Below are 24,290 nucleotides of genomic sequence, written 5' to 3'. Positions count from 1 at the left end.
GGGGAAGAACCTGGCAGGGAGGGTGGCGGCTGTGAGAAGCCTCCCCGTGGGACCCTCTGCGGAGGGAAGATGGCTGGCTGGAATGGTCCTGGCCGACCGAGACGCTTGGTCTACCTTCAGTCTTTCATGCTTCATTTCCGAAGTGATAGGTGTTCTCGAAGATTCTGTTCAAAGTTCCTTCTTCCCTTCTCTCCACACTCTCACCCACACGATGACCTTTAACTTCCCTAGAGACAAGAGTAGTGACCAGATTATTGTCTCCACTTGTGGTGTCACAACTGTTAGATGCCTTCTCCAGTAGGAGATACTGCAATATTTCGAACTCAACGCGTCTATGATTTATCTTGTATTTATCCTTGAAGGGACTTGTTTCCCCTCTATGTCTCTGTACATTGATGGCATCCACCTTCTTCCTCCAGCCAGAAATCCGAGAGTCACAACTTCTTCATTCTCTCCATCCCATCTGTCACCAAACCCTAAATATCTTTCACACCTAGTCTCCCCGCCTTCGTTCAGCCTCTGTTCATTTTTTGCAGGGTTGTGGAAAGAGCCTTCTATCTGAGTTACTTGATGACTGGCCGTTAAAATCTAATGCGTTATTAAATGTTCTAAAACATAAGTTAATTGATGCCATTTCCTTTCTGCTGCTTAAAGTTTTTGAGTGAGCTGTGTTATAAACAAAATGTCACTATTCTACTTTAAATTCTTCATGGACTAAGAGATAAAATCTAAACTCTGTCCTTAACCTAGTCAGCCCTGAATAACCTCATTCTGTTCTTATTTCCTGCTATTCTGCCAGACAAGTCCCTCTTGTAGAACATTTGTCATTCTTTCAAATGACTCTGCTTTCTTGTATATTCTGGTACTTCTGCTTGGGATGTGGGAAAAAATTCTAATGATAGACCTTTTAGCAGTGAGTTATTTTTCTTTTCCCTATTGAAGACACATCATTTATCTTCCGGAAAGAGACCATTGAGCTTTTATGGTACTGCTGGTTTGTGGTCTGAAATGTAAGGAGATTAGTACAATCTCTCCAGTAAAAGGCTGAATGAACTGATTCAATAACAATTCTTAGATCTGTAAGAGAAGTAAGGTCACAGGGGAAATTGTTGCCTCCAAAATTAGAGAGGCAGATGGTTACAATCATAGTTACCTGAGGTAAAAACCCATCACTGCTGGGACCAGTACTGGAGTTGCAATGTAAATGATGAACAGCTAGAGTCTACTTGTGATCAGCGGAAAGTTAAAAACCACCAGGGGACCTATTCATGGAGGAGGGCAGGCTCTCATGATTCATGAGTGTCACCTACATAAGTCCTCACAGTGAAGATTGGAGAAAAATCTCATCCTTTTCCTATGGGGAGTTGGAAAGCAACTTTTTTTTTTGTCAGTTAGGTGGCATGAACACTGACCCCACGTGAGCACTGGCTTCATGTGCTGTCCCTGAGCATTTCAGCTCAAGTTGAGCTCTCTACTACTTGAGCCACAGCACTACTTCTGGCTTTTTCTGCTTATGTGGTGCCAAGGAATCAGACCCAGGCCTCATGCATGCTCTACCACTGAACTACCTTCCTACCCCCCAAAGCAACCATTTTGAAATGTGCCAGGAAATTCTGTTCTTAACAAGGCTTGCCCATGGATTTTACCACTGCAAAAGGAATATTAGAGGTATTAGAAGAAGCTAAGCCCTCATGTTCCATCCATCATTATCCCTTATTTCTCCAAGCCTGTAAAATAGATTAAGTTGCGAAGAGTAATTACAAGTTAATTCTGAAAGGAGACAGCTTAACTACCATAATTTGCAGTATATTTTGATAATGCATATAGAAAAAAATCTGACCAGCTTTTGTGAGAATAATTTCTGTGGGAATTCAAGGACAGAACATAATTTTAGGTGATATTAGGAGCACTGTGGGTGCTTTGTGGCACAGCTGTAACATGAATGGTTAAAATAATCTATTTATACATAGAAACCCAACCTCACCAATGCACATTGAATGAAGTTGAGCTCTCAGATCTTCTGGTGATAATGTAAAGGAATGAGTATAGAGAAAAATGATTACAAAGGAAGAGGAATGCTGGAAATAATCTGCCATGTTCTATCTGCTCACTTATTCCATTTACTTCTTCCTTAAGGGGAAGGTGAAAGAGCAAAAAGTAAACATTCGCACAGTATTGGGAAGCCTATTGTGGAGGAAGAATGTGGTGACTAAATTTCTCTCTAGGTTGGTAGGATGCTATGGTTGAGATGGCTGTCTGGTTTTACCCAGGGTACCAGATACTGGGGTAGTCATGACCAACTAGCGAGGCAAGAGAGGCAAAGTAGGCACCCTCATTAGTCAGGCAGCAGGATCAGTTTGCCAAGTAGTGTTATCTGATCTACCATGATTTTGGGGGGTGGCAAAAGTGCTGCTCCATGACACTAGTTTTTCTGCCATGGCTTTATTTTTCCCACAGTAGTTGCAAGACATCTGTAGCTGTAGCCTGCAATATCTTTCCATGATAATATCCTGAGGCAGGATATAAAGGGTCTTCTCTTTACCATTATATTTTTTTATTTTAAATTTTTTTTTAGGGGCTGGGAAGGTGGCTCAGTGGTAGAGCGCTTGCCTTGCATGCCTGAGGCCCTGGGTTCGATTCCTCAGCACCACATAAGCAAAAAGAAAAAAGCCGGAAGTGGCGCTGTGGCTCAAGTGGTAGAGAGCTAGCCTTGAGCTGAAGATCTGAGGGACAGCGCCCAGGCCCAGAGTTCAAGCCCCACGACCGGAAAAAAAAAAAAAAAAAAAAAATTTTATTGTGAAAATACCGTACAGACAGGTTACAATTACATGGGCAAGATAATGAGTACATTTCTTATCAAGCATTGTTGCCTCCTCCTTTGTTTCTCCTTCCCATTCCTTCCCATACCCCCTCTTTTTTATTTTTGTCTAGAGTGAAATTACTACCCCTTCAGCAGCCTGCCTGCCTGCCTACCTGCCTTCTTTCCTTCTTTCCCTCCCTCCCTCCCTCCTTCCCTCCCTCCTTCCTTCCTTCCTTCCTTTTTCCTTCCTTCCTTCCTTCCTGTTCTCATAATGACAACAACAGTCTCAAGCCTGTTCCATAATATAGTTAGAAAACAGTGTGTTTCCTGTAATACAAGTTTCACTCAATAATGTGAATAAGTTCTATCTTGCCTGTCTCTGGGTGAATAGCTGGAAAACCTCTAAAGCAGCTTATGGCATAGTTAAAAATATTTGAGGAGCAGAAGAAATAATACATGAAAGTGCTCTTTAAAATGTCAGCATTGGATACCAGTAGCTTATGCCTATAATTCTAGGTACTGAGGAGGTTGAGATCTGGAGGATCTCAGTTCAAAGCCATTCTGGGCAGCCATATCCCTGAGATTCCATCCTCAAAACTATCCAACGAAAAGCTTGACTGGAGGCATTGCTCCAGCGAATGGTAGAGTGCTCTTTGTGAACAGCCATGAACCAGAAAGCCTAGTAATTGCAAGGAATGGAGAAGATAGCATCTAGGAGATGAAGAAATGAAGAATTACCACAAGAGGGGGCTATAGCACACGTTGAAAACAATCTGGTGGTTCAATTTTGTGCACCTTTGCAGCTTAAATATGTGTAATAATTTCAGATCCAGAAAATTCAGAATCTGATTATTTTGTGTATTTAATTATTTTTCCCTGAAAATTTCATAGTTTTGGTATGGAAAATGTATTAGAAAAATTCTATTCTAAAAAATATGAACTATTTACACATTCATGAGGATAAACTTTCGATATTAAGAAGTGTGTACAGAGTGTGTTTGAATGTAGAGATTGTTCTAATTTCAAGGAGTTTACAAACAAATGAAAAACTACAAAATCAGCATATGCTTTAGCAAAGAGACAAGAAGTCAAAGCATATCAGGTCATGAAAGTAGCTTTGTGGCTGAGAGGAGTTGAAGAAGAGGTAAATCCCAAACTGATCATAGGAAATTTAAAAAAGCAGAGGAGAAGAGGCAGAGGATGAGGAGAGAGAAGACTACCCCCCAGACAATAGTGTGAGAAAGGCAACCAATGGCAGGGTACATGTTAGTCTCCATAATGCCAACACAAGCAGCATCTACAGATGAACTGGCTTCTATTTCCAAAGAAATAAAATCTTAACTAAGCAGCAATGTGAGTTTCTGCTTTGTGTCATTACTACTCACATCAGCTAAAACTTCAGAGATGGTTTTCTCTCAGAGTTCAAAATGTAGACAAGTTTTAAAGAAAACAGGTAGATTTAAGCAACTACTCCAGGTTGGAAGCTAGCAACTTTTACTCTGACCTGAATTATGTAACTCATCTTTTGTGAGCAGCTATTCTAACATCTATCATGGTAAGAGAAAAGTCCGACTTGCTCTTCCCACATTAGTCTTACTGTTGAATCTTATAAGATCATAAATGTCTTCATCCTCTATATGACTTTATGGTAATACACTGCTCTTTTTGGTTTGTGTGTGTGTATGTCTTGGGGCTTGAACTTAGGACCTGTGTGCTGTCTCTGAGCCTTTTTGCCCAGGCTAGTATGCTACCATTTAAACCACAGTTCCATTTTTAGCTTTTTTTTAGTGATTAATTGTCTCATAGACTTTCCTGTCTGGGCTAGCTTCAAACCCTGATCCTCAAATCTCAGCTTCCTTAGTAGGTATGATTACAAATGTGAGCCACTGGAGACCAACTTGCTTTGTTCTTTGTTACTTTTAGTAACAAAGAATATAGTAAGAGTGATCTGCAAAGCACTACACATTACAGTTATGATAATTATCAAAGATAAAATGGAAGATATTTTAGAAAACAACTTTCAGAGTATAGACTCATTTTTCTTTCAATAAATTTTTATTAATGTAGGTTCTGGCATCTCATTACTTCTGGTTATAGTAGTGGGGACATGAGAAGATGACACAGATTAAAAAGGAAAAAATCTGGCAGCTTATTTACAAAGAGTGCCTTTGGCTTATTGGAACACAAATCATATAACAGTATTTTATATATGAATATGATCAATATAGTGATAAACATAGTGATACTTTCCAGTAAGATTTTTTTTCTTTTTGCTTTTTGTCAGTTGTGGAGCTTGAACTCTGCTGGGCACTGTCCCTGAGCTCTTCAGCTAAAGGCATTCACTCTACCACTTGAGCCACAGTGCCCAGTAAGATTTTATTTTGTAGAAAAATTTCAACATAGAGAAAAGTAAAGAGATTAATATAATAAACCTCCATATATTCATTAGTGAACTTAAAAATTATAAACATAAAAATCCAGGTTTATTTATTCCTGCATTCTTTCTCCCCAAAACTAGTTTTAGACAATTCCTAGACACCCTGTGAGTCTATTCTTGAACACTTTTGTTATCATTGTTAACACAGGTAAGTCTGAAGACATTTATGTTTTGTTTTGTTTGGTTTTTTTTTGGGGGGGGGGTCCGGTCGTGGGGCCTGAACTCTGGGCCTGGACACTATCCCTCAGCTCTTCAGCTCAAGGCTAGCGCTCTACCACTTGAGTCACAGTGCCACTTCCGGCTTTTTTCATTTTTGCTTATGTGGTGCTGAGGAATCGAACCCAGGGCCTCAAGCATCCAAGGCAAGCACTCTACCACTGAGTCACCTTCCCATCCCTGAAGACCTTTATGATTACAGATTCTTCTACTATTTTTTGTATCTTTTTTTTTTTTAATTTTATTTTATTTTATTTGAGAACATACTGTACAGAGGGGTTACAATTACATGGGCAGGATAATGCATACATTTCTTACCAAGCATTGCAGCCTCCTCCTTTGTTTACCCTTCACCTCCCTTCCCAGCCTCCCCCCTCCCCCCCACCCAATCATACCCCCCCCTCCCCCCCCCCATTTTTTTTTTTTAATTTTTTTTTTTTTTGGTCGGTCGTGGGGCTTGAACTCTGGGCCTGGGTGCTGTCCCTCAGCTCTTCAGCTCAAGGCGAGCGCTCTACCACTTGAGCTACAGCGCTACTTCCTGTATCTTTTTTAAAAATCACTTTCTTGTATCACTCATATCTCCCAAATTTTTTTTTTTATTTTTTGTCAGTCATGGGGCTTGAACTCTGGGCCTGGGTGAGATTCTTCTACTATTAATTGCTATTTTATGCTGCGATATTAGCTGAGACTATTTCTTACAAGTCATACTTTCCTTGATTTATCATATTAATCAGACAATCATATCTTCTAAATTGTTCCTGGGGTCTTCAAAAGGTCAGAATTGTTCGGATGCTGTTAATAAAAATAAAGCAATAATAAATTAATTTACCTGAACAATTTACCCAAAGCCCACAAGAAATATTTGCTCTTTCAGTTCAGCGTTTGGTCTAATCTTCCTTCATAGTCATTCAGGAAATTGTGATCTCATTTGAGCTGTGGAGTCCTGTTGCCCTCTGGTGCTGTTGATGAGTAGGGCATACCATGGAGGGAGGAGGAGGCTAGTCACTGCTCTTGGCTTTCCCTTTGCCACGGCAAAGATGCTCATGAGAGGAATTTGGTGTGTTGGGATGCTACTTTCTGGCAACCCAGTTGTTTTCAGTCCTTGATAACTTCAAAGTATGGGAATTAAGAAGGGGATAAGCCTCAAGGACAGAGAATTCCTTATCTCAGACATTACTGTGGACTTCCTGACATCAGCAGGGTACCATGCTTACATATTTTCTCTACCCAGAAACTGGAAGTGACATCTTTGTGTAATAGGAGAAACCTAGTCTTTTCGTCGTCACAAGCCAGGGTAAACAGATGTGTGTTCCATCTCCCTCCATCTACTCCCTTGCTTCTGTGCAGTTGTGGAAGGAGCACCTGTGCCACATGGTGAGTATACCTGAGAGGGACCATTAAGTTCCTTTCCTGATGCTACCTTTCCATCTGTGTGGACAATAAGATGGTTTCATCGGGGGGCTAGCTAGGGAATAGGAAGTATAGGCTTCTGCTTCAGCGCTAATTATGAGGGAAGCCTTCTTGCAGAAATGGAGACCTGCCAACTTACTGATAAAGTGATGGAACATTTACCATTTGTCTCCCACTTAGCATTCCCTGTGGTACAGTCTGTGACTGAGATCTCTAGGTTAAGATCTCTAGGTAGAGGAGCTATGAACTTCAGGCATAAGGCTCCAAACCCATACCCAGGTACTAACTTGAAGAACACACATTTTGAGCTGTAGTGAGATGTGCATATTATTTTAGGGCTTATTATGTTAGCTTAGTAAAGTTTATATAGTATAGTTTAAAGATATTCTTTATTTTTTCTTTTCTTTTGATAGAGCTACTTTTTGTTATGTTGTGGCTTTCTCAGATTTCTTCTCTGTGAAACAGCCTGAGTACTCAAACCATAGACCTGTTTTCTTTTTCTAAAACATTTATTCTCTTCTGTGAACTCCTGTCATTTTTACCTCCTCATAAGCTCCTCCTATGTCCTTGCTAGGCCTTCAAGTTTCCTTTTCCTCTTTGCCTTGTATTTCTTATCAGTAACCTGAATCCTCATGGTTTTTGTTTTTTTTTTTTTTTTTTTTTTTTACTGTTTACTTCTACCAATCAAGGTTATGCTTGAACATTTTAAGTAAAATAATTGATCCTAATCTTACCCACATTCCACTCCTAGGGTAGTGTTCAGTAGGAACATGGTATAAATCAGTTCCTAGGATCCAAGACAAGGGAGCACCTGATATCTAAAATTGTGGGTCAGAAAGTGTCAGAGCAAGATAATGAGAGAGTCGCAGGATCCTTCACCAGTCTGACACCTGCCACTGTGTGCTCACATCCCTGTGGTGTCAAAGGGCGTTTTCATGTAGGGCCTGGTGTGGACACTCCATGTCAAATTGCAGAACATATGCATTCCAGACTCAGGAGTACACTGAACCAGAGGGGTCTAACATTATATTGAGAAGCCTCTCCTTGTAGGGGAGTAATGTCACCTAGTGAACACTGGTGAAAGGGCAAGCACACACCAGTTTGTACTAGTGCTCCACATCATACTGTAAGTAACAGGGTGCCTTACAGTACTAACAGCTGCCCCTCTCTCCCCCCAGCTCAAACTGGCCATTGTTCAGTCGATGAAGCACATTTAGTAATTACAATAAGAAAAGTCAGAAAAGGAAAATGGTTAGGGCTTACATGATACTAAAAAAAAGACATCACAAAGGTTTCTAAACTACTCAATCATCTATCTAGTGATTTACCTTTTTCCTTGGTTCATTAGGTCGAATGCCTCATTGACTTGGTCAAAAGGTAGGTTGTGGGTCACAAATAGATCCAGATTGAATTTCTTATTCATGTAGTCGTTAACCAACTTTGGTACAGAATCTACACTCTTCCATCCTGTAATTTGGCCAAAATACCAAATAAAAAGATGTCACATGAAGAAGTAGTTTTAATAAGCGTGAGTTAAATGAATTAATATTAGGTCAGTTTGAAGTAACCCAAGTTTCAAATACATTAAACACCTTCTCCTCTTTAATTTTGTGTACACCTTTAATATTCTATACTCTCTATATAGCTTTAATTTTTTTATCTCTAGTTTTTTCTTTATAAGAAATATTCAAACCAGGTGCCAGTGGCTCATGTCTGTAATCCTACTCAGGAGCTACTCAGGAGACTGAGATCTGAGGATCGCAGTTTGAACCCAGCCAAGCAGGAAACTCTGTGGGCTAAACTACCAAAGAAAAGCTGGAAGTGGAGCGATGGTTCAAGTGATAGAGCACTGATCTTGAGCAACAAAGCTTAGGGACAGTGCCCAAGCCCTGAGTTCAAGCCCCAATATTGGCATGCATGCACAAGCACATACCTGCATACACTCACACACATACACACACACAAGATTATTTTCTACTCTGGATAGGGAATTACCTCAATTAGGTCAGTGTTTACTTTCTGCTTCTCTATGTTGGTTCATTTGAATGCAACTTGAATTTTAATATGTCATTTGTGATCATCTTTCTATGAACATTCCATTTACTTTAATATAATGAGTTTTTATATAGTCTTTTAAAATTTTTTATTTTATTGTAAAGATGCTGTACAGAGGGATTACAGTTACAGGAGTAAGGTAATGAGTATATTTCTTGTTGAGCATTGTTGCCCCCTCCTTTGTTTTTCTCCAGATATGTTTTAGGTTCTCAATTTGAAGCAGATGATTCAATAATCCTCAGTCTAACAATTTCTTTCTTTCTTTTTTTTTTTTTTTTTTTTGTCGGTCATGGGCCTGAACTCTGGGCTTGGGCGCTGTCCCTCAGCTTTCAGCTCAAGGCTAGCGCCCTACCACTTGAGCCACAGCGCCACTTCTGGCTTTTGCTGCTTATGTGGTGCTGAGGAATTGAACTCAGTGCCTCAAGCATGCAAGGCAAGCACTCTACTGAGCCACCTTCCCAGCCCAGTCTAACAATTTCATACTGCTACCAAGAAAATTTAAATCCATGAAGGTAAAAAAGTACTAACCTCCAAAGAATGTTGCATTTAGAGTACGGCCCATTATTAGCTCCTCTGGAGACACATCCAGTGCTTTGTCGCCAGCCTTCACTCCGACCAAAGTACAGGTTCCCCCACCTACTGATGTGGAGTCCAGAGCTGCTCTCTGAAGGGTCAAACACAAAAGATTTCTAGAGTCATAGAAGAGCAGAGCATGAACTCCAATGTGGAAATATACAATATTTTAGGGAACATCGTTCTCATCACAGTTCTTCCTGGGTTTTCATTCTCTCTTCTAGGGATTGCACCAGTCAGATAAAATTCCGGGTTGGACACATTACGAAGTCCACTTCTGGGGATGTTGAATTTTATTCTTTATCTCTTCTTTAGAGGAGTGTTTAGGAACCAGGCTGAGTGAAGGTGTAAGTGAAAAGGAATGAAATCACAACTAGTTTTTATTTTTATTTTTTGCCAGGCTTGGGGCTTGAAGTCTGGGTCTCAGCTCTGTCCCTGAGCTTCTTTTGCTCAAGGCTAGCATTCTACCACTTGGCCCACAGCACCATTTCTGGCTTTTTTTGAGCAGATAAGCGTCTCACAGACTTTCCTGCCTGGGCTGCCTTTGAACTGCAATCCTCAGATCTTTGCCTCCTGAGTAGCTAGGATTACAGGCTTCTGGTCCCTGACCACAACTGCTTTTTGTAACTCCCACTAACGAAACAAGAAGAATGCATGAACAAATAATTCATTTTTATAAATTCATTTTCTTTCTGTATGGGTATTATACTAGAGTTTTGTATTCAGGTCCTTGCACTTGCTAGGCAATTGCCCTACCACTTGAACTATATATACTTCCAACTCTCTTCAGTTATTTGATCATTTCATAAAAAGTCAGAAAGCAAACAAAACAAAAAATTCCCCTCAGTTTAGTGTCTTTGAGCAAATGCATATTAGGTGAATATTTAGTGAAGAATAATGCTGGGCATTATAGCAAGGTACCTTTTCTGTTCATAGTCTATGTTTTGTAGTTGACTTTTTACCTTATTTTATTTAATAGTCAAAAGGGGCATTTTCTTAGCCAATTACAAATGAATAAGATAGCCCAGTGTGGTTGCACAAGCCTGTGATTCTAGTACTAGAGGATTATGCCAGGAACATTGTGAATTCAAGGCCAGTTTGGCTACACAGTGACTTTGAGGCCAACCTAGCTACAAAACAAAAATGATTTTTTTTATTCCCAAAGGAGAAGGGACAGGGGACAAATACAGCCAAGTTATTAACTGTTCCTATGTGATAAAGTAGGCAATGTGAAATGAGCCTGGTGAGAGAGAGCAGATGGGATGGGGAAGAATGATGGAAGGGTGACTCTGAGCAGGAAGTACTGGGCACCTCACTGGACCCATGAAATCTTAACCTCCTGTACCACCTTATGACATTCAGAACAAAGTAAATAAAAAAGAAATAGGAAATTGGAAAACAATTGAAAATTATTTTCAGTCTAACAATATGTTATATTGAGCAATTAAAAGGGATCTCAAATAAAGAGGTATGGCCCAGTTTGTGATTGCTACTGGCCCAGATCTTCACTCTGGCTTCCTGTCTTGCCATGTGACTTTTTCCTCATACATATTCCCACCCAGATGCTGTCAGCCCTGAGGGCCATCCTGACTGCAGACAGCCTTATACGGTTTGACTTCTAGCCTACATGACCGCACACAAACCTCTTTTCTATACAAGTGCCCAGTCTCAGATATTTCCTTGTTGGTAACAGAAAGAAGATGAATACAGGACAAATCAGTGGGCATGGAAGGCTGAGGGAATGTTTAAATGAATTATGGCTGACAGCTCTTATTTGAAAAGATTAAGAAGGAATAATTATACCAACTGCAAGCAGCCCATCTTCATCTATCATTTGATGATTAAAGAACACATTGAAAACACACAAGGAAAAAAATGTACAAACCATGTGTTGATATCCTCCTATACACTCAATGGCAAAGTCCACCCCGCCATTGGTCATTTCAATGATGACTTCCTGGATGGGTCTGTCTAGCTCTCTAGGATTTAGACAATCAGTTGCTCCCAGGGCTTTGGCGTGAGTAAACTTCTCATTGTTGATGTCAGTAACGATGATTCTGGAAGCTCCTGCTACTTTACAGCCAATTACAGCAGAAAGACCTACACTTCCTAGGCCAAAGATAGCACAGGTAGAACCAGGGGTGACCTGCAGGCAGAAAAATTGTAGAGTATAACTTTTATAGCAGATGGCTCCACAGTTTTAGTTTCTCTTAAAGGGTAGGGTGAGGTGAAGACTCCAAAATACAAGCCTAAGACTGCTTGTTATAAAACCGTATGATACATTCAATGAAAAAAATCTGCCAATATGAAAATCAGTACATTACTTTCTAAGTTTAGAGAATTATTTAAGGGCCATGAAGATGATCAGTTCATAAAGAACATTTCAAATAAAAATAATTCCCTTATTTTACTTTTCAGTGTGGTCAGAAAAAAAAGTTCGCATATTTTAAGGAGGTAATTTTTTGCCCTTTAAAAATTAGATCTCCAGTGATTGATTGACTTATGATTCCAGATAACTGATTTCTTTAGAAGATGGAATGGAATCCAGATGCCTTGTCTGACAATGAAGACTCTGAGAGGTCGAGGAAGTCTTCCCTGCAACATTTGAGACATTCACTAGGAGAAACTTTCTCAACATCTCTCTTATAGCTAGCTTAAACATCCTGGTAATTTTTTTTTCTAATGTGGGATTCCAGAGCCATATCTTGCTACCATCAGGAGTGGCAGAAGATACAGTCACTTGTACTCATAAAGGGATGGGAATCTAAGATAAATTATTATTGAATGAACATGAATCCCCTGCATTAGAGAGGAAGTAGGAGCCTGAATGGTTATCTTGACGGTTTCTATGGTTTCTGTTGCCTTTTGGGTCCGTTGTCCTGAGATAAGATAATATGAAACATATTTGATCAGGCTTTATGAGGACGATTTATAATCTAGCAGGCTGGTATAGCATATAACATGAAACAGGTGCTAAGCCTATGCCAGCTAGGAGGCCAGCTATTTTACACAGGTGGTATAATTTAATTATTCTTACAAGTATTACCAGTGGGTATTTTTCTAGAGAGTTTAAATTATCACAAAGTAAGAAACAAATAGCCAAGATTTGAAGATAATTAATGCAGGCTTCTTTATATTACCTCCAAGTAATCTCTGTTTGTAAACCTTGGACCTTTTAACGATTTACCTTGGCAGTATTGATTGCAGCACCATAGCCAGATGAAAACCCACATCCAAACAGACATGCACGCTCTAAATTTGCATCATCATGTATTTTGGCAAGGTTGACATCAGACACCACAGTGTATTGAGAGAATGAACTGACTCCCAGGAAATGGTAAACTGGCTTTCCTTTGCAGGTAAACCTGCTGGTTTTGTCTTCCATTAGTTTTTGATCAGCAGTAGGAGTTTTAAAATCACTAGACAATTAAAAAGAGAGAGGGGTGAGAGATACAAAGAAGAAAGTAAATAGGACACTGCTCACTTAAAAAAAGATGTTGGTTATTATATTATCTATCATGACAATTTTATGGAATTCACATGGAGGAAATGGTAAACTAAAGTAGTAATATATAGTCTTTTGGATGAAATTTAAAGATCATAGCAACAAACTTTTGTGGAATTACTGGTATGTATTAATTCACATTTTTTTTATTGCGGGAAGTTCAGTTATAAAACTAGAAGAGTATAATGAAGACTGTGTGTCTGTTCCTGGCTTCAGTAACAATCAACTCATAGGCTGTCTAGTTCATCTGTTATTTTCCACAGTATGTATGGAATGTTTTAATATGAACTCCAGACATCACTATTTCATCTACACTGAATTATTTCAGTCTATATCTCCAGAAGATTATTTTAGCTCTTCATATTGCATATGGTTGCTAAGTCTCTTGGTAGCCTTGCATATGTAGCTTCTCCTCTAGGTTTTCAATTTAATTTTTTAAAAACAAGTCATTTGTCTGAGTGTTCTTTCTAGGGAATTTTTCTGATGATGCATCTGAAATTGTGTTTAACATATTTTTCTGTTAACATAGTTCCTCCTAAACTAACACTTAGGACCTAAACACTTGATCTAATTAAAATCTTCTTTTGGGGAGAAGGAGGTAGGCAATGTGATGAAATTCATCTGGAAGGACACATCTGATCATCTCATCATTGCCAAATCTGTTATTTCATTAAAGGTTTGCACAAGAGTGTGGTTTTAGTTTTTTGAACAATGATAACAGCCCTGCAAATCAGATGTTATTACTATCCTCATGTTATAGGTGAGGAAACTGAAGCACAGAAGTAGTACAAGCATTGTATAGTGTTTGTTGTGGTTTTGTTTGGTAGTAAGGATTGAATTTAGGGTCTCTCACATGTTAGGCCAGCAGCCTACCACTTGAACTACAACCTCAACCCTTTCCTTTGTATTTTGCTTTAGAAATAGTCTCCTTACTTTGCTGGAGATGGCTTATAGCCTGCCAAACTGCAGGGCATAAGAGTATTATAGTTTTTAATTTCTGAGATAACTAGCTTCAACTAGCATTAAGAACAAATAGGTCTTTTTATGGTTTCAGTAAAATAAAAATAAGGTGGTTAAGATTTAGACTCAAGTCATGCTCTTAGGAGACATTAAGCTATGAAATTCTGAAGTAAATGATTCTACTCTCATTCCTATAGAGTAGATACTGTTCTGAATTTGCCATTTATCATCTCAGTGATATCTATTTACTTTTACTGCATATACTTTTAAACATAAACAATGTATTGCATTTTTATATAACATCATATACTATATATTCTTCAGCTACTTCCTTTTTCCCTAATATTAGTATGTGTGCGAAAAATATTATATATACATCAGATTGTTTTATGTTTATATGAATATTTCAAATTTAAACCTTTTCATTATAGTTTTCCATTGTGCCACAATACAGCAGTTTGTTAATCCATTTTATTATAAGACATTCCTTTTGTTTGCTATTGTAAACAGTTTTGCAATGAATATTACAGTATATGACTGCATATTTGGAGCAGTGTCTGGGATACACTATAAGTAGAATTAGTGGACAGAACGTTTGCCTGTTCTGAACTCCATTTCGGTATGGCTAATCCATTGTTAAAATATTTATGTAATCTACATTGCTATTAACAGCATATAGAACTTACCACAGTTTTCCACAAATGTTTGTACGTGGACTCAGACAAAACTTGCATTTTTTACACTGAGGTGCAAAGAATGGAATTACCTTATCACCTAGAAAGAAAGACCATATGTTGGGTGATCCTGAAGGTAGTATTTACTAACTCTTTGGCAGTGCTGGGCTTTGAACTCAAGGCCTTTCATTTGCTAGTCTGGTACTCTACCACTGATCCACATCCTTAGGTATTGTAAGTTTCTAGCAGCAAGGCTACAGATGGGGCCCGGTGGTAGAGTGTTTATCTATCATGTGCATGGCCTTGAGTTCCCTAACTCCATCCCCCTCCAAAAACAAACAAACAAACAAAAAACCTGTGTAGAAGAGAACACCATTTAATTTTTTTCAATTTTCTTTCCTTCTTTTTTCTTTCTTCCTCTCTTTCTCTCTCTCTCTCTCTCTCTCTTTCTCTCTCTCTCTCTTTCTCTTTCTCTTTCTTTCTTTTGCTAGTCCTAGGGCTTAAACTCAGGGCCAGAGCACTGTCCCTGAGCTTCTTTTTGCTCAAGGCTAGCACACTACCACTTGAGCCACAGCACCAATTTTTCTGTTTATGTGGTGCTGAGGAATTGAACCCAGGACTTCATGCATGCTAGGCAAGCCCTTTTCTTTCCTTTTTAAACTAGTTTCAGTAGTTATACAAAGGATATTCAAGTTATGATCAGAGTCACTCCTGTCACTTTTACATATTCACTAGAAAGTACTGTAGTTAAAATGCTTTATTTCATTAAAAGGTAAGAGTATGGATTCTTCTACGTATTGCATAGGTTGTCTTTTTGTTTATTTTGGTAATATTAGCATTTGAACCAAAGGCCTTGTGCTTGCTAAGCAGGTGTTCTAGCACTTGAGCCATGCCCCCAGCCTTTATTTTGCCTTAGTTATTTTTTTTTCAGATAGAGTCTCACATTTTTGCCCAAGGGTCAGCCGTAGACTGTGATTCTCTTATGGCTTTCTATGTAGGTGGGATTACAGATGGCATATTGGTTTTTCTTTTAAATACCCCACTGGGCAGTCAAGTGACAGATTGGTTGGTCTTATCTCCTGCAGACTCCTGTGTTTTCACTGTAATTCTTTGTGGCATGACTATTATTACTTATATTTCAACCACTATGAATAGAAAAGCAGATCCTTTCTTAATATAGAGGGTACATAGGCCAGATAGAGATAGGAAATTTGATACCCTTGCCATGTATCTAAGTCTGGAGCAATCTCATCAAAGAAGAGTCATGGGTTTATCCTGTGTGACAAGAGAGTAGTACATAGGTCACATGGCAATGTGAGGTGAAGAAAATAATCTCAGCCATTGACATGCTTTATTAGGTATTATATGTATCTTACAGGCTTCAAAAGAACATGACACCAACATTGCTATGTATCATAGTGGCTCTTTTCAAAAGAACATGACACCAACATTGCTATGTATATCATAGTGGCTCTTCTCAAAAGAACATGACACCAGCATTGCTATGTATATCATAGTGGCTCTTCTCAAAAGAACATGACACCAGCATTGCTATGTATATCATAGTGGCTCTTCTCAAAAGAACATGACACCAGCATTGCTATGTATATCATAGTGGCTCTTTTCACCCTGAGCCTCCTTCTTATTCTTTATATAATGTTAATGTTGTTGAAATAGTTTTCTGTTTCAGAAGTATATAGTTTCTGAACCATGGTTGCTTCAGTTTTAACTAATCATAAAATTTTGTGTTACAGAAAATTTTTCTTAGCATAATATATAAATAAAGACACTTTCAATTTCAAATATCCCATCTCCATGCTAACTATAGGTTCTATGTCTCACTTTTGATTTAGGAAAAGATGATTGGTCCTCTTATGTTATCACAGATCAGTTATAGCATGTAAAGCCAAGACACCACCAGAAATCATCACTGAAAAAGCCTGGTATTTCTATTGAGTTTGAATCAGAAGGTCAAATTACCTGGTTTGAAGTTGGTCACTCCTGGCCCAAAGCTTTCCACAATTCCTGCACACTCATGTCCAACAATCACTGGGAACACACCTTTCTTGAAATTAGGATCGATATTAAAGGCATCAGTGTGGCAGATGGAAGTGGCGATTACCTACAAAGTAATTACAGACTTGGAGGCTGGGAAGGTGGCTCAGTGGTAGAGCGCTTGCCTTGCATGCCTGAGGCCCTGAGTTCGATTCCTCAGCACCACATAAGCAAAAAGAAAAAAGCCGGAAATGGCGCTGTGGCTCAAGTGGTAGAGCACTAGCCTTGAGCTGAAGAGCTGAGGGACAGCGCCCAGGCCCAGAGTTCAGGCCCCACGACCAGACCCAAAAAAAACCCCCAAAAAACAAAGTACAGACTTGAGTCATATTTCTATAGTTACTGTTGAGGTAGACGTTAACAATAATTTTAGGCCTAATGTCATCTTGAAACCTTACAGCACCCCTGGAACTTAAGAATTACATTTAGAAAAAAAAACCCCAAAGAACAAATAAAAATAGTCTGGGCAAGTTTTCTAACTATCATTGTTGAAAAACCTAAGATGTAGGATTGGCTGTTATTGTCTCCAGCAGAGGAAAAATGCAAGTAGTCAGAGCAGAATAAAATCTATTAGGCAGAGAGAGAAAATAGGTTCCACAGCTTGTTCAAATTCTGTTGAAACTACATGAAATAATGTTGAGGAAATAACATTTTATAGTTAAATGGAAATATTGCTAATAAATCATCCAGAGTATCTTTGTGTAATTGTTCTTTAGTATCTGACAAAAAGGTTGTTCCATTCATTCTGACATACAAACCTATAATGTCTTGGGCAAAAATGAAGAACTTACCTGTGTCCACAGCTCTGCCTTTTCTTTTCCTCTCTCTCTCTCTCTCTCTCTCTCTCTCTCTCTCTCTCTCTGTGTGTGGGTACTGGGGCTTGAACTGAGAGCCTATTCTGTTCCTCACATTTTTTTATGCATGGCTGGTAATCTACCACTTGAGCCAAGCTTCCAGTCCAACTGGTGGTTAATTGAAGATAGAGTCTTGAGGCTATTTCTGCCTGGGCTGGCTTCAAACCACCACTCTCAGATCTTAGCCTTTGAGTAGATAGGGTTATAGATGTGAGGCACAGGTGTCCGGCTTCTACTTTCCTTTAATAACACTTAAATAGTTGGTAAATGGAGAACAACAAAAGCCCAGTTCTAAGCCAAAGTGAATTCCTTTGCTAATTCTCAGATTTTAAGCCCATTGTAAAAATGAGATAATGTCTACTTTAATCTGGACTTACAAATATAACTCAAGTTATATACTATAACTACAGGTGGAGATTCCAAGGCCTCTCATTCATACCAGTAATAACACTTTTTAATAGTTGGTAAATGGAGAACAACAAAAGCCCAGTTCTAAGCCAAAGTGAATTCCTTTGCTGATTCTCAGATTTTAAGCCCATTGTAAAAATGAGATAATGTCTACTTTAATCTGGACTTACAAATATAACTCAAGTTATATACTATAACTACAGGTGGAGATTCCAAGGCCTCTCATTCATACCAGGTCAGAATAAACTGTTAGAAATCAAGCCTGCACTTTGGGTATGGGTATATCCACCAGGGAAAGTCCTTACTCACCTGAATTCGAATTTCATGAGCCTTAGGGGGAGCTACTTCAACTTCTTCAATAGAGAAGGGCTTGCCTGCTTCCCAGGCAACAGCTGCTTTGCATTTAATAACCTGAAAGAGAGGGGAATGAAGGAGTGAGAGAGAGAAGAAATGGAAGTGAAGGGAAAGGAGAGATGGAGAGAGAAAGAGAGAGGCAAAGGAATACAGTATCATGAGGGGAAAGCGCCTATTGTAATTTGTTGATAAACAGTTTAGAAGTTTGTGACAGATTGTTGTATATAATTATATTGTTTTGAAGACATGCGATCTTCAGTTGCATCTAAGTCAAATTTGATGTTATGGTCATTACATTAAATTATTATTTTTAACAAATGGTTATGTTAAAAGTTTATTCTGATATAATGACTTGATTTTTCCTCCCTCCATTAAGAAAGAGTATGCATTTATAGGACTTAAAGATTTTGGTAAGTGACTAAAAATGATGTGTTGGCTTAACCAATCTCATTCCAATGTGAATGATCAGTTATATTTGCCAGAGCACAGATGTGTTTTACAGGTTTGCTACTTGAGTTTAGTCTTCAGATCAGCTGTTCTCATAACCTGAGAATTCTTAGAGAACAAAGTCTTGCCTAAAATCAAATGAAGTCTCATTTTGAACAAAAACTCTAGGTAGTTCATCAAAAGTCTGAGAAGTGAAGCTCAAATAATTACCAAATTAATCAGTACAGTATAAATGAATAAGTACAGAAAAAATATGATCTCATTGTAAGAATTATAAAAAGGGCAATGAAAGAAATTAAATACTGAGGATTTGCTGATTCCTAGATTAAAACTTTTCTACTCTCAATTTTTATTTTGAATTTCAAGTATCTCATCTTTTACCCACTGAGTATCTATTTTTCAACCATTCAGATGTAATTCTGCACTATTTTTAAATATCATTACTTTCATTACAAATGAAATACATATTAATTACAGAAAGTTTCAAAATAAAAATAAAATATAGATGGAAAATAAAAGTATAAATGGATACTTTAAATTCATTTTATCTTTTCATTTTATTCTTCATTTTAATTCATTTTATTCATTTTATTTTTAATCTATATTTATACACTATAGGTACATATTCTATTTTATGGTGATAGCATAGTTGCTTAAATAACATTTTGCTGTTTAAATAATATTTAATTTAAAATATTCTTCTAGTAAACACTTTGACAAATCTATACTTAATTCCTTAGAATAAATTCTTAGCATAGGGACTACTCATTTCCTTTTAATCAGCTGTAAATTGCTCTGATCTGAGGGTAATCCCTCAAATGCACGAACTGAACAGATACAGGTTATGTACTTACCTTTCCCTTGGTGCTCATTTCTCTTTCCCTTAGGGAAGCTTGCCTTGGAAATTTCTTTCTGGCGTGAGAATACTCTGTGTCCTGCACTGAAAAGTCTGAATAAATACTAGTCCTGCTGTTTCCTCCTCCAATCACTTGCCTTTCTATTGCTTCACAGCTTAGCTCAGCATTCCCCACGTGATTTGTGTTATTATATTGCAGCTGTAAACTTATTGCTCTGGAGAGCTCCAAGAATATTTTTTCATCACAAAAGTTAAGATAATAAAGAAAAGTGCATTAAACATATTGGGCTGAGTTATACAAATAATTATTACGGGCATCCCCACTGCTCTAGAACTTCTTTTCTCTGTCCTTGAGAGCCATTTACCTGAAGATGGTATAGTCTTACTGTATATTTCTGTTTCCCTATACAATAGTTTAATCTATTAAAAATGAATGTATGTATTATTTCCTGTGCTTCCCTCTGACCTGTTAGTGAGATGCTGCCTTTGTTGCATTTCATTTTCATGATACTTGAATATTCTACTGTATGAATTGACTATTTTATTCATCCATTTTCCTTTCAGCTGTTTTTTTTTTTTTCCTGGGGAGTGCTGTGGAGTCATTGCTGAAAAGCTCCTCTCATTATTCCTTGGTGGTCTCTGATTATCCTCTAGAACCCAGGGTTTTCTGGAACCTTGGGGACCAAAGCCTAGTGCCCCCCTGGCTATAACCTCTGGTGCTATGGGCTGAGGCCCCCTGGAGTCGCACTTGTATGGCTGTTCCTATTGCTTGATAACTAGGATTAGGAATGGAGTTGCTGGCTCTCACTCTTTCCCAACAATTATTATTTTAATTTTAGGAAGGAGCCATACAACACATCAGTTTATGAGTAGCATGCATGTTGTGCTCCAACTTTGAAAGTCAAGGCCAAAGAGATTTACAAAGTGGATGTCCCTATGAGCAACGGTGGAGGAGACTCTCATTATCCCATCCTCCCTGTGTTCACGCTGCCAGACTTAAGAAATGTTTCATACTCTGGTGGTGCGTAAGGCTATGCAAATGGATTTGAATTTACATCTCTGTAATAATGAGGAAAAGCTCTAGGGATGTATAGATAAACTGTTTAAAAGTGCTTTTAGCATTTATTGATTTCTTATAGTGCGTCTCTTAACTTTTTGCTGTACATATTTTAAAGCTTGATCTTAGGTGTGTAAATGTTCTTTTTATTTATTTTTATTTTTTTTTTGAGGGGGGGTCTGGTCGTGGGGCCTGAACTCTGGGCCTGGGCACTGTCCCTCAGCTCTTCAGCTCAAGGCTAGCGCTCTACCACCTGAGCCACAGTGCCACTTCCGGCTTTTTTCTTTTTGCTTATGAGGTGCTGAGGAATCGAACCCAGGGCCTCAGGCATGCAAGGCAAGTGCTCTAACACTGAGCCACATTCCCAGCCCCAGGTGTGTAAATGTTCTGTATTACATTTTTAACAATTTTACTATTTTCACCATTTTCACTGTCAATATTTTTAATTTTTTTAGTGTGTGTCATTGCTTTTCATGGTCTCATAGAATTTCATTATCTCCTCCAGACTTAGCTTCTAAATTACTCCTTCCTTCCTTCATCCCTCTCTCCCCTTCCCTCCTCCTTCCCTTCCTTCCTCATTCCCTTTCTTCCTTCCTTCCCTCTCTCCTTCCCTCCTTCCTTCCTCCTTCCTTTTCTTCCTTCTTTCCCTTTCTCCCTCCTTCTATTTCTTCCTTCCTCTTCCTTTCTTCTCCTCCTCTGTCTCCTTAGCACTGGAGTTTGAACTCAGGGCCTGTGCTAGCTACATACATACTTTATTATATCCCAAATCCTTTTTTTTTTTTTTGGCTTTAATTGTGTTTCAGATAAATTCTTACATTACTTGTCCTTAGAATTGGCTTTAGACTGTGACCCTCCACTTATGATGTGTCTCACAGATGGGATCAAAGGTGTATGCTAGTATGCTTGGCCTTTTGTTTGAGAAGGGGTGTACATAGGTTTCTTAGTGTATACATATATGTATATTAATTTATATAGTAATATATTATATATTAAATAATAATCATGTATTAATTAGATATATATCTCCATATATAAAATCTAGGCTGGCCTAGGGAGGCTATATTTCTAATCTCTGTTTCCTAAGTGGCTAAGATTATAGGTCTGAAGACTGTCCCAACTTTCTTTGCTTCCAATTTCTTACTACCTAGGTTTAAGTTCTTAGTTCATTTAGTTCCATCTTTATTATTATATTGAGACTGTTTTTTCTTTGAGAATTGTTGTCTCATAAACAAATAAAACAAAATCAACCAAACAAGTCCTTGTTGGGGTGGGGATTTAGTTTGTCTAGCAAGTGCAAGGCCCTAAATTTGCTCCTCAGCACCACCACCAATGCGTGTGTGCACGCGCGTGCGCGCACACACACACAATCTCCCATATCATCTAACTTTTCTAGCCTTTGTCTTCTCCCTGTTCCATTTTATTTTTTTACTTTAAAAATAATAAATATGAACTTTATATGGAGTTTCTGGTTGCTGATAAACATCTCTATTGTAACAGTGTTTATGTTCACAAAGCAATTGCATTATTTTCTCTCACAGCTTCAAAACAGCAATTTTGATTTCTTTGTTTTGACACAAGCATCTTTGTTTTTTCTTATAATTCTAAAACCTCCCCATCTTTCTACTGCCCTGGCTAACAAAGTCTAAGTATTCTGGCATGTGTCTTATCATTTTTTTTCTCATTATTACTAGGCTGGTTTTTCTTAGTGTAACCACCTATTACTGAGTTTCTTACATGGGATTCCATGCTATAATATAAAGAGGAATGCAATTGCCCTTGCCAAAGTAGCTCATTTACAAGGTTGAGAAGGTGGCAAAATGTTCTACCCTGAGAACAACTCCATTATTTTGTACCTTTTTGTTCCCTGAGCTCTTGTTCATTGTCGGCTGTAAGATAGAATTCAAATAAGTAATTGCTGTTGCAAATTTACTGTTGCTAGTTACAAATGTAAGCATGCAGAACAGTGTTCTTCTATCAATGCCTCAATATTTCACTGTAAACTCTTTTCTTTTTTCAGAAGCACTTGTTCCTTGTTGCTCACTACTGCTTTATTGCTTTAACTCAAATTGATGACTTTCTTGTTGCTGTATCTATCTGCCTATCTGTCTGTCATCTATCTATCTGTCTGTCTGTCTGTCTGTCTGTCTGTCTGTCTGTCTGTCTCTCTCTCTCTCTCTCTCTCTATCTATCTATCTATCTGACACAAGGGCTTCAGGCTTTGGTAGGCCCTCTTGCTCATGGCTGGCACTCTACCACTTGAGACAAGCCTTGAGTCTGTCTTTTTGCTGGCTAATTGGAGATGGAGTCTCTTGGCTTTTTCTGCCCAGACTGGCTTCAAACTATGATTATTCAGAACTCAGCCTTTTGAAATCCCATGTTTCTGTCTGATTCCCCTGTGGCCTTGTCAGATGTTTTCTCTAGCAAGATACAAGCACCCTTGAGAAACTGAGACTTCAGAAGTCTCACTCCTTGGATCTGATGTTCCCTTCTTAGACTGAGACACCTGGTTTGCAGTTCTGTAATTTCCCCAAATCTTCAGCCAAAACAGGACCAGAATTTCAGGACCAGGGCAGCAGAATCTAATATTAATTACATCCCTCTATTTCCCAGAATAATTTGTGGGATAATTTTAGGGTCCCAGTTCAAGTATAGTGAACATGGGTCTTCTATATGGGTTTGTACCCATTAGAAGAGTGATCTTTTGAGTTTATCATACATATACAACATACACAGACCTATATCCCAAGAATAAGCATTAATTCTCAGGAAATACATGTTCTAAAATTATATTGAGAAGAGAAGGAGAGGACCATTTAATTGTCACATTGGATGAGGCTTTCATGTCTTTTCTTCCATCTGTAAGTCGTTTAATTTAGTGCTTGGGCTAGCCAGAGCACTAGTAATAGAGCTACTGACTCTTCAGTGGCACTTCTTTGTTTTCCAGAAAACAGACTTAGAAGTGCCCAGTCTGGCAAGGTCTCACTTGAATGCCAGCAGGACCTTTGCTCCTGTTGTCATGGAGAAGGCAAAGGACAAACTTTCCTTTAACAGATTCATTTTTTATAATAGTTTGTTCTTGTTTTATATATATATATATATATATATATATATATATATATATATATATATATATTTGCTCTTTAGGTGATTATCTCAGAGAAAATCATTGCTGAGTTGAGCATGTTGGTGCACACCTATAATGCCGGCACTCCAGAGTCTAGGGCAGGAGGTTGGCTTGAGAGTCACAAGTTCCAAGCAAGCCTAAGCTATGTAGAAATACCTGTCTCAAAAAGAAAAAGAAGGTGGCTGGGAAGGTGGCTTAGTGGTAGAGTGCTTGCCTTGCATGCATGAGGCCCTGGGTTCATATAAGCAGAAAAAGCCGGAAGTGGCACTGTGGTTCCAGTGGTAGAGCGCTAGTCTTGAGCTGAAAAGCTGAGGGACAGCTCCCAAGCCCAGAGTTCAGGCCCCATGACCAGCAAAAAAAAAAAAAAGAAAAAGAAAATAGCATTATTGCCATCTGGCTTTATTTAGTAGGAATTAACTGTCACTCACTAGTGCCCAGTGACTATCATTTAATCAATTTAATTTAATCTTAATTTAATTAATTTAATTCTTACAACAACTTTATGAGG

At 38.4% G+C, this 24,290-nt stretch overlaps 2 protein-coding genes across 2 annotated transcripts; both read right to left on the bottom strand.

Annotated features, from left to right (window-relative positions):
- Window positions 1-824: 824 nt before the first annotated feature.
- On the bottom strand, window positions 825-19,663 carry LOC122127084 (all-trans-retinol dehydrogenase [NAD(+)] ADH4-like). The gene is made up of 5 exons (XM_042701597.1): window positions 19,600-19,663; window positions 18,254-18,355; window positions 16,611-16,752; window positions 14,643-14,730; window positions 825-840 (listed from the first exon to the last, which is right to left on the bottom strand). The coding sequence occupies exons 1-5, from the start codon at window positions 19,615-19,617 to the stop codon at window positions 825-827; spliced, it is 366 nt and encodes a 121-aa protein (XP_042557531.1). The 5' UTR covers window positions 19,618-19,663.
- Window positions 6,099-12,876, bottom strand: LOC122127179 (all-trans-retinol dehydrogenase [NAD(+)] ADH4-like). Its single transcript, XM_042701785.1, has 5 exons — window positions 12,679-12,876; window positions 11,377-11,637; window positions 9,447-9,582; window positions 8,192-8,330; window positions 6,099-6,245 (listed from the first exon to the last, which is right to left on the bottom strand). Exons 1-5 carry the CDS (start codon window positions 12,874-12,876, stop codon window positions 6,221-6,223), a joined length of 759 nt encoding a protein of 252 aa, XP_042557719.1. The 3' UTR covers window positions 6,099-6,220.
- Window positions 19,664-24,290: the final 4,627 nt, after the last annotated feature.

Source organism: Dipodomys spectabilis, unplaced genomic scaffold (assembly GCF_019054845.1).
Source record: "Dipodomys spectabilis isolate Male_0828 unplaced genomic scaffold, ASM1905484v1 ptg000297l, whole genome shotgun sequence".
NCBI classification, from domain to species: domain Eukaryota; kingdom Metazoa; phylum Chordata; class Mammalia; order Rodentia; family Heteromyidae; genus Dipodomys; species Dipodomys spectabilis.
Note: the sequence above shows the minus strand (reverse complement) of the source record. Positions and strands in the feature narration are given on the sequence as shown.

Bases quoted from the DNA above. Each gene is read 5' to 3' on its own strand.
- LOC122127084 (XM_042701597.1), bottom strand. The intron at 16,753-18,253 runs GTGAGTAAGGAC...ATTACTTTGTAG, and splicing joins CTCATGAAATTCGAATTCAG to GTAATCGCCACTTCCATCTG. The intron at 14,731-16,610 runs GTAATTTGACCT...CTTTCTTTCTAG, and splicing joins AGTGACCAACTTCAAACCAG to GTGATAAGGTAATTCCATTC.
- LOC122127179 (XM_042701785.1), bottom strand. From the start codon at position 12,876: ATGGAAGACAAAACCAGCAGGTTTACCTGCAAAGGAAAGCCAGTTTAC. The intron at 8,331-9,446 runs GTTAGTACTTTT...GCCAAATTACAG, and splicing joins AAATGCAACATTCTTTGGAG to GATGGAAGAGTGTAGATTCT. The intron at 6,246-8,191 runs GTAAATCACTAG...TTTTATTAACAG, and splicing joins CTAATGAACCAAGGAAAAAG to CATCCGAACAATTCTGACCT.